Genomic DNA, 12,004 nt, shown 5'->3' with positions numbered 1-12,004 from the left:
GCTGACGTTTGAGGCAATGACCCTTCTTCAGAGCACCGCTAAAACCACACCGTGTTCACTTTTTAATGACGTTTTGTGCTTCCGCCGCACCTCTCATGAGCACGGTTGACCACGTGCGGTGCGAAAGTTCAACGAAAACACGCAATGACGTCATCGTTATCAAGAACCCCCACGTTCAACGCGCTCACAAATGACGTCATGTAAACGGTGACGTCACGACTCAACGCACGGCGGTCCTAGCTCATAGCTGCCCCTGACAATTGCGGCCTGTTCGCTTTGGCACTCGTTTTTTTAATTTCTTTACTTTCGCTTTCAGCAGCAGTAGCTTCATCATCATCATTAACGACCACGTCGTTGTACCCTGGATTATAAGACGCACGTTCCTCCTCTATCCCCCCTCACCGACGTCTGGTGCGGTGCGTCAATGTCGCCGGGCCACGTGCGCGTTCGACACGAAACAGCAGATATCGATCCGTGCTTGTTCGAGATTCGGAGTTTCCGTGCTTGTGTGTAACTTTTGACGGCGACGACGACGATGACCGCCGACGCGCAGTTCTTGATCACGTACCTCACGGAGGTGGAGACCTTGGCCGAGGATTTGCTGGCGGATAAACACCAGGTCCGTATGATAATCATGTACTGTACTGCAGCATTACACTGGTCAACAAACAAACATTTTTTTCTGGCCTGGACTTTTGCAGCTGTTCTAGACTAATTTCAGGGTGCTGATTCCAAATCTGATCTCAGATTTGCTCTATCACATCTCATTTTTATGCTATCGGCATACCCCATTTTCATTGATTTTACCCGAAATTAACTCTGTCACTTATGATTGCAAGTTGTTGCGAGTCAGTGACTGATTTAGTGTTAAAATATGGTGCTGTATTTTTAGGATAGTGTGTTTATAATATCATTTTATGTAGATATCCACATTTATTTAAGATGTTTCTTCTGCAGTTTTTATTGAAAATGCAATATTTGATATCTCAAAAACCTGAAGAAGGGTAATTGCCTGAAACGTCGCCCACACGTAGTTCCATCTCAAGGCCGCAGCGAAGATGCTGCATTTTAATTCTACAAACGCGAAGCCTCTCATCCAGCAATGGATTGAACACGGCTGACGACGATGATGATGGTGGTCGTGGTGGTAGTTCCACAAAACGTCGCCTAGACATTGTCAAAGGGCGCGCTACGATGCTTAAATGTGACATGCGTGTTACGTTCATAGCAAAGAGGGGAAGAAAATAAACAATGGCAAGGAACTCTGTTCGATTTGTGATGTGGCAGGAGGGCTGCCTTAAAAGTGTTCGGCCTCGCGTGGTCCACATTAGGGTCCGTCCATAAATGACGTCACGCGATTTTGGACGATTTTTGACCCCCCCCTCCCCTTGTCACACGGCGTCACAAAAAATCAGCCCCCCCCTAAAATGTGACGTCACAAAGCTCTGCCCCCCCCAAAATATATATATATAACATGCTTCAAATCGCTTTAAACTATTGTCATTGTAGTGCGTATTTAATGTGGCGCTGCACTCTGATGTAGGAGAAAACATTTATTAAAAAGTCTATTTAATTAAGTAGAACGTGTTGTCTATATTTATTTAAAGTTGCGCATTTTTATGTGACGTCACATTTCTCAACCCCCCCCCCTCGTCACACATCGTCACAAATGTCTGACCCCCCCCCCCCAGGTGCGTGACGTCATTTATGGACGGCCCCTTACCTGATGAATCTCAACGTGCATCTTACAAAGTCTCATCACAAGGGAGAAACACGAAAAATAGATGCAAAATAACTTGTTTTGCCCCGTATTGACACAGCTGTGCGCCGTATGAACCTAAAAACTAACTTCCCCTGTCTAAGAAAACGAGGTTAAGCCGCATGGCTTGACACGGTATGTTGTCCCAAGGGCCGGTTCACATGAACTTGTTGGGTGCATCTGGCCCAGGGAGTTTGCAACATTTATAAGAAGAGGAAGAGCCACCATCTGTTTCAGTTTGTACCACAATATTTCGAGATCTGCATCACGCGAAGAGAGAGAGGGCTGGTCGTGTAACATGGCCTACATTTTGCCATGTAAATACAAATTTTTTTTTTTTACAAAAAAACAGTAATAGAAGACTGACAATCGTGTCTATTATGTAGCCGGAATGGATAACTCAACTTAACAAATTGTATTACTTCGCAATTGTAACAATCGGTAAACTCGTCGTTCACACGCCTATGCTTATTTATTTTATATCTTCCTGTGGGGCTCTCACAACCCAGCCACCCCACTCTGCTCTCCAGGCTTAACTGAACCCCAACTGCTACGATCACCCCTTTGTACGTTGTGGTGTCCACCTCCCTTTGGCATGTAGCCTGTCAATTTCTTTATGGATAAGGATTGTCTCTTGATTTGAAGCTTTCGTGACTGCAGGAATCCATACTCTTTGGTTCTTTCGGTAAAGTCGCGTAGAGTATAAAATAAAAATAAATCACGACAATTCAGGCGGAACACAAGCGTCCGTCATGTTTTCTCACCTGATGACGGACGCCTGTGTTGCGCCTGAAACGTCGTGATTTATTTTATTTTATACCTACGTGACTTTACCGATTAGGATTGCGGTTCGCTATACGTCTTCGTGTACACAAACACATTCTCGAGCAGTGGTTTTTAACCTTTACTGCAGCCTTGTAGCCCTTTGGTTCCCAATGGTTAAAAATAATGTATGGTAATAAATACATAGGTTTGATGAAACAAAGTAGTTGTACGCACGTATCCGTGCTTAATTTGTGTTTTGATTATTTACCTTCTAGTAAAAATCTGGCCATGTCTCGCACCCCCAGGGGGAGCATGCACCCCAGGTTAAGAACAGCCCACTGCTTTAGAGTGTAAATAACCTATTAAAATAAAAAATAAAATCTTTAAAAAAACGGCCGCCCGCCCGCAAGGGGGCAGCCAAAGAGCCGTATGCGGCTCTGGAGGTGCAGGGTTGATAGATGATGGAGGTGGTTGGTGGTGTGACTGAGTTGGATCTCAGTTTTAACGCCGATCTCATCTCTCTCGTTCCCTGCAGATGGTCGACTTGGACAGGAAGAGGAACAGCAACAGAGAGGCTCTTCGTGCCGTGCAAGGGGGCGCAGCTGCGGGTACAGAGACTCCAGAATGTTGTTTTTCAGAATCAGAATATTAATTTAAACTGGAGGAATCCGATGAGCTATAAAGCTCTTTTTTCACAGATATCCAGTCGGGGCATGGGTCAGAACGTTGCAACAACAAACAGTACAAACACACGATTGGAGTGCAAAGTATAGAAGCAGTAAACAAATCGCTTAAGAAAATATACGAATAAAACTAAACTATTTTATCTTATTCTTTGGGTCTTTCGGTAAAGTCACGTAGATAGGTGCAAATTAATAAAAAAAACTACGACGTTTTGATCACAACATAAGTGATCGTCATCAGGTAAAGCCCGCTTAAGTATTAACTTATTATTTAGAAGTGAATAATAAAACTCCGACCATGAGTAGCGTTGGAATGACTGTCCGAACACACGTCTCATTTTTCCTATTAAATGAATGGGTAAATCCATTCCTCTTCATGGAATGTTGTTTTACCGTTGTTTATTTGAAGAATGCATCCCTTTTGTAAGCCGACACCTTTCCACGTCTCCTTCGTCAAAATACGAACTAGCGTATTCATTGTCTGAAGACTTTTTTGAGTTGTGAAATTTGAAAATGGTTGTGTTTGATTTTTTTTTTAGAAAAAACCTGGGTCTGTTTTGGAAATATGTTCATCAAAATACCCCGATCGAAAACAAGACAGATGATAAAAAATGGTAAATATCTTTGCCGCACAATCGCACTCCACACAATTACACGCCTCGTCGCGTTTGAGTTTTAAATCACCGATCGGAGGAGGCCGGGTGTCTTGTAGGTCAGAGCGCTGAGCCGGTGCTGCTGAGAATCTGGGTTCGAATCCAGGCAGCTGCCTGTTATTAAACCGGGTTCTCAAGTGTGCAGTGATTCATGAGCCACAGCCCAGTCGCCAATGACTACATGACAAAAAAAAAACACCATGGGAAATTCGGTTCCACACTTCTTGTTTCGTATGGCTGCCGATGTAGATGCAGAACAACGACTACAAATTCACATTCAGGTGGTCAAGCCAGACAACGGCTTCAGGAGCAGCGGAGTTGGTATCATCAGAGTGATGTCTCCTTCGTATTTGTGGATCAGGAATTGCGTCGTTATACGTTGTACTGTCTAAATTTCGATTTAAAGCTTTCGTGACTGCAGGGATTCATATTCTTGGTTCTTTTGGTAAAGTCACGTAGAAGGGAAATTATCAAATAATAAAAATTAAACAATTAAATTCTTACGACGTTTCGATTGCAACACAAGCAATCATCATCAGGTGGGAAAACCACAGCAATACATTTTGGTTCTATGTGACTTTACCTAAAGAACCAAGAATATGTTGTACGGTCTGTTCTGGATGACCAAAATCGCAAACTGGAGATTTAAAAATGTGTCCTTTGTGCATCATGTATCCGCATCTGCCATGGTTTGTGCGGATGTACTTTAGGGTGGACCATGAGGGATCTTATTCAGGAGTATTTTTATGAAAATGCTTTCCCAGTTGCATGTTAAACAAAGGTGATTTGAAAGCGATCTCAGAGGTAGCTCTGTAATATCAGCTTCTGTGGACCGTTTCCTGACACGAAAGTTCTCGCTGCTTTCCGAGAGATGTATGTATGTTGAACTTCTTTTGCACTGTACGTAGCCAACCGTGTTAATGGATACTTTGTCTTGAGGCATGATACTGATATCACGATCATGGTCGGGGGGTGGGGGAATAACTTTGGGAATCGTTTAGTTTGACAAGAATAAACGAACGAACGCCGCTTGCTGTACCGTCGTACACTGGATGCTTGAAGAGATCCTGTCGACCCCGTGTCTGAACTTCAGATCAAGAGCAGCTGGAGTCGGAGATGACAAGGATCCGCAGGGAGCTGAAGGTGAAGATGAATCGTCTGAACGAGGCGCAAGGTGAGAAGGTCACGGGCCCACTTGTTCGGGTAGCCGCGATGTTATTTTCACGAAACGATGTTCATTTCCGCGATATCGGTTTCCCATATAGCTGTTGTGGAAGAGTAGGCCAAGTATATCCTCTGTACAGTCCGTTGAGCCCAGACCAGATCATTTACATGTCAGTTACCATCACTTCAGTGGTTACAATTTCTCGTGGTCGCCACAAACGGTGAATTATAACCAATCGAAATGGGTGGGCTATGAAATAATAGTTGACTCGTAAAAGCCGTATAAATCATTCGGTACTATTAACGTTTTGCTCCCTTGGGTGGTACCGACTTCGTGGGCCTCTTTAGCGGAGGCCCTTCCGCCAGCAACAGCGCGAGAAAGACGTTACAGGGCTGCGCCTTTAACCTTTGCAGTATCGTACGATAGATATATCTTGGTATAATCCCCCATCATGGCAACCACCGCCTCTCTCAATTGACCAAAGCGCGGAGCGTTTGTCGCATGAGCGGTGATTCTCATTAAAAGAGGCTGCAATATAAGCGCCGCGTCTGACCTTTTTCCTCGCTCCTCCACGCACCTCGCGTCTTCACGGTTGGACTGAGCTGCCATCAGGCGACCGGGCGTCTGATCAGGATAATGGTCCCCGGGAGTTTGAGTCACCGCGCAAAATGTACAACCCGTTGCCAATCCACTGCCGGACGAAAGCCCTGTCCCAGGCTTTTCTGTGTTGGTCGCGCACGGGCGTCGAGGACAATTTTGTCCGCGTAGGTCGGTACGAGTTGACCGATGGCGGGAGGCTCAGGGGACCAGTTCGAATAAGAATATTTATATTGGAGGAATCCGATAAGCTATAAAGCTCCTTTTCACAAGATGTCTAGTAGGGGCATCTGACCACTGCCATCAGCCGTGGTGAAAAAAATCAAACTTGGGGTCACCAAGTTTTTAGCACAATTTTACTCAACACTGCACCGCCTCTCCAACATTTTTATTAAGCATGTCTTGATTGATTCTATTGTTACAGTTGTTTTATTCAGAACATGGATTGTAAATGGTTTTTTTTTACCCTTTTATCTGCCAACAAAACTGACACCTTTTTACAAGGAGTCATTGACCACAATACCTGCAGTCGGAATGCCAACAAAAAACATAACTCTGATAATGTATGCACTGTCCTTGAAATTGATTGGTCCACACCCGAGACAGCTTTCTTTAGAGCCTAGTCTCACATGGTATTGGACCAGATGACGCCATATTTTGCTACTGGCAAATGAGGTTCCAATGATGGATTGTAAATGTTTTACATTCTGACTAAACGACTGTTTTACCCCCCCCCTCTCTCCCCCCACCAATACATTTTTGCACGTGGACACAATGTATGAAGGCCTCCACACACCGTGTGGGGCGTGTGGGTTATCTGACCATACTTCACGCTGGTCAGTGCAAGTTGGACAGACGCATTGTTTTTCTGTTTTACTTTGAAGGGTGTCCACTTGGCACGTGCTCCAGATTTACAGATTAATCCCAAAAGCATCGGGCCTAGATACGAGGTTTCGGACGATCCAATTTTTTTTTGTTGAAGATCAACCGCAAAGTATGACGTCACGGGAAATGATGTCACTTGCATTACGTCTCTTCCGTGCTTTTCCGGTGAAAAGTCGTGTCACGTGACACCGGGTCACTTTTGTCAGCATGTAGACACTTTAAGTTCAAGTTTATATCGTTTAAAGAGATGAGGATTTAGTCTAATTTTCAAGAGTGGCTCACGGCTTTGGTCTGCCAGTAGTGGGCGGTAGTTTGCTGCCTGTATTTCCCAGTTGGTTTAACACGTAGGCTTTCGCAACCAATAATCCCAGTTGAGTAATTTACGAGTAATTTTTTGAGTTTGCCAAATTTGGACCAACTTAAATTAGTGCATAATGTCAATGATTATTACGAAGTGTATTTTTTTTTTAATAAAAACCCAAAATTGTGTTTTTTTGTTTATCCGAAACCATCCCTTATTGTCTACAAATGTTCGATGTGCCTGGCTGTCAGACTAACCGGCCCAGTGGCTCAATGGAAGAGCTACTTGCTTACCTTTTCCCTATCCTTGCACTCATATCGTGTCTGGAGAGCTGTGAACAAAGAGCTTAATGCCTCATCGGATTCCTCCAGGACAAATAAAGATTCTGATTCTATAGGCACGATTGCAGCCGATCCACCGATTGTGGGCAAGCCGGTAGAGGTGGCGGTGTTGGTGGGGGGGGGTACCCTTTATGACGAGTCGTTGCAAGCGGGGTAATCGCGGCGGAAGAGATGTAAGTTGCGGTCATGAACCACACAACTCCATCCCCACCTGCAATAACACGCGGGGGATGAGTAACGGGAAATCGACAATTGCGGCACGTGGAGCGCACGCCACAAAGCCTCGGCGTGCCGCGCTTTTTCGGTCAAACGCAAATCCATTCCGCTGTCACTGCGATGAGCGTCCTGCGGTTGTGTGCGCCCGGCTTGTTTATATATATATATAATTTTTTCCCTCTCCGTTTTTCTGCAGGAAAACCGGAGCTAAAGGGCTTCGATCTCGCCCCGCTGTCGCGGGAGGAAATGCTCGCGATCAATAAAGTAATTAAAGAGTGACGAAGGAGCTGTTCCCGCGCGTTTGCCCCGCGATCATCGGCGCCGCGCGCGCTGGCTGTGACTCCTTCCGCCAAGCGGGCGCCAAGAGCCGCTCGCTATTTCGGATTAAACTTTTTTTCATCATCACCATCACCACCACCACAGTCGCCCAGCACGGGCCCAAAGACCCCCGAAACGCCGAGCGACCAGCAACAAACGACACGACCGAAGGCGCGATCTCGGGTCAGCGGTGTCGGATGTGCCAGTGTATACATCGGTGTGGGGACAGCCGTTTGGTCAGTACACTGCCGGATGAAGGCCTCCCTCCACTGTGTCGGCCACGGTGGTTGTTTGACCATACTTCACCAGGCTTGTCAGTGCATTTTGGTGAACGGAGCACATTTCTTCTGCTGAGAATCGCTATTCGGGTGAACAGAGCACTTTTCTTTTGGTCAGTCCACTGCCGGATGAAGGCCTCGCTCCACTGTGTCGGCCACGGTGGTTGTTTGACCATACTTCACCACGCTTGTCAGTGCAGTTTGGTGAACGGAGCACATTTCTTCTGCTGAGAATCGCTATTCGGATTGTGCCATTGGCATCACGAGATGAAGCGCTCATTCGGAACTCCTCGCAGAGCAGGGCAACCCTTGGTGTTAAGAGATTGAATGTCGCTTGGAAGCGGATATCACTGAGCTACCTCCGAATTACTTTTGAGTTTTATAATCCACACGTCTAAGGAGTATGTTTTTGTATTCGCTCATTTATACCCGAGTTCAAGAACGCATTAACCATTTTTTTTCAAATAGTTAAACGGTGATTATAGTGAAGTCACAATGAGTGTCGGCTAATGTATTGTGATTAGCGCGCTGAGAACCCGGCGACCCGAGTTCGATTCCCGCTCACGGCCATTGTACCCTGTACAAGCTACATTTGACACATGCAGAAAACATCAATCATATTTTACATTAATGACAAAAAAGCCTCCCGTGATTTTGAAATTTACTTTGCATTCTGTGTTCTCGAATGACAATAAAAATTGATGTTAACAAAGCAAATATACTTCCTGTGTAATGTTTGAGTTGATGCAGGGTCACAAAAGGAAGGAGGCTGGGTTTTGGTATTTCGAACCCTGAACATAACCTTGCCTTTTGCTTTGTGACTTTGCGTGTCACGGACTTGCCGACTGGATATTTTATTTAAAGAACGTAACCCCCGAGATGGGCAAGGGTTTGCTGTGTATTTAAAAATGCCGGGTGCGGGGTGACGGGGTGGGGTGGGGGATGACGATCGTTGACAATGCCATCCCTGTGAAGTAACAGCATGGCGGTAATTGGAGTGGGAAATTTCCCTCTCGCTAGCCCAGCGAGCTGCAACGGTTGTTGGACAATGGGCCCCTCTGTTCAAACGCCGTGCGGGAACACGCGGAGGTGTTTACGAGAGTGAGCCGGGCATGGCTGCTCGCATCCACCAGATATTTATTTTAGAAGATGTATCCACAAACAAGCCCGGACATGTCAGTCTCAATTCGAACAAGGAGTAGTAGTAGTGGTGGGGAGTTGCCACCTGTCCAGTTACCCCCCCCCCCCCCAAGGAGTCGAGGGAATTCTGTAAACCAAGGGTGGCACAGTCGGGTTTTTTACAATCGGGTTTCATTGTCTTTTTATATTAAACCCGATCATCTGAGATTGGGAGAAATCGGTTTCATTGGTTCTAATTGCAGAACCTCACTTCGCCAACTTCGCAACGATGGGCTTCATCCATTCCAAGCTAATGAACTCACTGGGGCCAACGATTGTGGAGAAGCTCGTGTTCATCAGGACCAACCTGCCCGCCGCATTCTACGACTACCCCGTGCCCGACGGCCCCCCCGAGTACGATAGCAGCACCGACGAGGAAGCAGCCTAAGCGTTGTGGATCAGAGTTTCGTATTCATTAAAGCAGGTTTTAATTCCCCGAAATCGGGTTTAATTGTATTAAAGAAAAAACCCGATGCCTGCCGCTGGAAAAATCGGGTTTTTTCCACCCATGCTATAAACAGAATGAAGTCACATGGCAAGACTTCCCAGTCTTCAAGGTGGCGCTGCGATGGTGATACACGTGCCTCAGCAAGTTGGGAACCCGGCCGGGTTCGATTCCAGACTAGGGCACTTGCATGCAGACACGGAACGGAGTTCTGGCTGCATCTTCTGTTAGCCGTAGAGTCACCTCGTATCGTAGTATTGCCGGAAAGGGTAAAGCCTATTCTTTGTTCGAAACTAAACTTTTTATTTTACCAGGTAAGGCTCTTTTGGAAGCGACTTGGTCAAATTATATAGCAGCCAAAGACTCTAAACGCATGATTTGTATTCTAAATGTGTGGAGGGGTGGGGGGGAGAAACCAGACGACACGGAGAAAATCCACGTGACCACGGGGAGAAGAGACATGCACACTCTAAATACACAACAGGCGTCAGGGTCGGGATCGAACCCACGACCTCGCGCATACCAGGCGAGGTTGTTAACATCTCGCCACCGTGGCGCCCCGAATCATCGTCATCTTGACACCGACACAAAATGGTCCCGTAGATATAACTGCTCAACCCGAGATATTAACCCTTCGATATCTGCGTTGTCTTCGTGCTGTTCGACGTTTGGCGTTCTCACCAGTGAGATGAAGCCTTAAAGGAGGCTGTCTCTGGTGTAGGCCAATGAGTTCCAAGGACAATGCACACATTATTATCAAAGCGCGCTTGATTGCATGTGCTACCACGAGCACGATGTGTGGTGAATGCATACTTGATAATGCCTTGCAATAGGTGGGGTCTATTTGGTGTTCGAACATGTTACCACATCATTATTGCTGCCGGGATGGCTAAAGCCAATTATTGACCATCTTGATACCTACTCTTAGTTTTTTTCGGTAAAGTCACGTAGGTAAAAAATATAATTAAAATTAATAAAAGTAAAATAAAAAATCACGACGTTTCAGAGGCAACACAAGCTTCCGTCTTCATGTGGAACCGTCACAGCACGATTGCTGTATCAAGTAAAGAAAAACAACCTATGAGTATGAATCCTTGCTGTCACGAAAGCTTCAAATCTAGAATCATCTTGATACCGACAAGAGACACATCGCCACTCCTCTTGCCACTAACGTTCAACTCCGAACCTCCAAGCTCTCTCCCCTATCCAGCACCCCCCCCCCCCCGTGCCATCACCTCGAATTCCTTGCTACGAACGCGCGCGCTCCGCTCTCCGTCGACTCGTGCGTGTGGCGCGCGCATTCCTCCCGCGCCTCTCGTGTCCCCACATGCCTGACGGCGGCCGGGAGAGTTTGAGTCTTCGCGTACCCACGCTGTCTAGAGAGCTAGATAGGTGGGGGGAGGGGAGGGTGGCAAGGGCAGGGCACAGAGAGAGAGAGATAGAACGAGAGAGAAACGCACGCTGAGTCAAGAACTCAAAATTACTCTCCCGAGAGCTTCGCGAGTGACATCACCTCTCAGACTCGCTCCGAAGTTACTCCGGTGCGCGTGGCCTGACGAGTCGGACGTTCGCGCAAGCCGACTTCATAAAGATCTACCTGGATGTGTTTGTTTAGAATTCTCAGAGGACCCGAGCCGTGTTACGTGGTCGGAAACCTCGTGGTGTGCTCTGTTTGGTACATTGCTTTTACTTAAACCAACGTCTCTTTTTTTCGTATACGTTCCATAGAATCACCGAACTCGTGAATTAATTCATTGATTGCTTAATTAAAGAGTCGGTTGCCAGGACAGCTTGGCCAACTGTTGGCCTCATTGCTTGACAACAGGCGAGGTAATATCTTTCTCTCGAAGCGGCCGCGTCATTATTTTGTCCGCCAAAACTTGGCCGGCCAATTTTGATCTCAAAATTTTCGACAAGGGGACCTCTCCTCTCAAACCGAACGCTCAATTTTGATAGCCCCTCTCCCTCCCCCCCCTTTGGCCAATACTTGGTGGCACTTTTTGTTTTATATATCACGGAAGGCCATTTCATCAAACCACCCCAGGCTCAGCCGATCAGCCATGGCCGCACAGTCTCAGCAGCTGGAGGATTGGGGGACTCAGCACATGAGCGTCCTTCGTCGGGAAGCCGAGGACTCGTACAGGGAAGACCAGCGACTGGCCCTGGAGGCCCTCCTCAGCGGAGGCATCCTCGCTTACCGCTCGATGGTGGAGCGGGAAGGTGCGGAGGACTTCCTCGACGACGACGAGATGGAGGCCATCCTCGCCAGCGTGGAGGTGTCACCATTGCAGCATTGCCAGGATGAGGACGAGGAACAGCAGCAGGAGAGAGGAGTGGGACGTCCCGGTTACGTTGGTCACGAAGATAAGGCGGGCAGGACATTGGAAGACGCGCGGTCGCTCACCTACTTTCCGCAGAT

At 46.9% G+C, this 12,004-nt stretch overlaps 1 protein-coding gene across 1 annotated transcript; it reads left to right on the top strand.

Moving 5' to 3' along the window:
• Positions 1-231: 231 nt before the first annotated feature.
• PDRG1 (p53 and DNA damage regulated 1) lies at positions 232-8,666 on the top strand. Its single transcript, XM_078863987.1, has 5 exons — positions 232-619; positions 3,060-3,132; positions 3,747-3,821; positions 4,954-5,034; positions 7,562-8,666. Exons 1-5 carry the CDS (start codon positions 536-538, stop codon positions 7,642-7,644), a joined length of 396 nt encoding a protein of 131 aa, XP_078720113.1. The 5' UTR covers positions 232-535; the 3' UTR covers positions 7,645-8,666.
• Positions 8,667-12,004: the final 3,338 nt, after the last annotated feature.

The sequence above is a fragment of the Lampetra fluviatilis genome, chromosome 17 (genome assembly GCF_964198595.1).
Source record: "Lampetra fluviatilis chromosome 17, kcLamFluv1.1, whole genome shotgun sequence".
Taxonomy (NCBI): domain Eukaryota; kingdom Metazoa; phylum Chordata; class Hyperoartia; order Petromyzontiformes; family Petromyzontidae; genus Lampetra; species Lampetra fluviatilis.
The sequence above is the reverse complement of the archived record's forward strand: the minus strand, read 5'-3'. Positions and strand labels throughout refer to the sequence as shown.

Coding starts and splice junctions, on each gene's coding strand:
- PDRG1 (XM_078863987.1), top strand. CDS start 536: ATGACCGCCGACGCGCAGTTCTTGATCACGTACCTCACGGAGGTGGAG. Junction 620..3,059: donor TGCTGGCGGATAAACACCAG/GTCCGTATGATA, acceptor CGTTCCCTGCAG/ATGGTCGACTTGGACAGGAA. Junction 3,133..3,746: donor GCAAGGGGGCGCAGCTGCGG/GTACAGAGACTC, acceptor TTTTTTTTTTAG/AAAAAACCTGGGTCTGTTTT.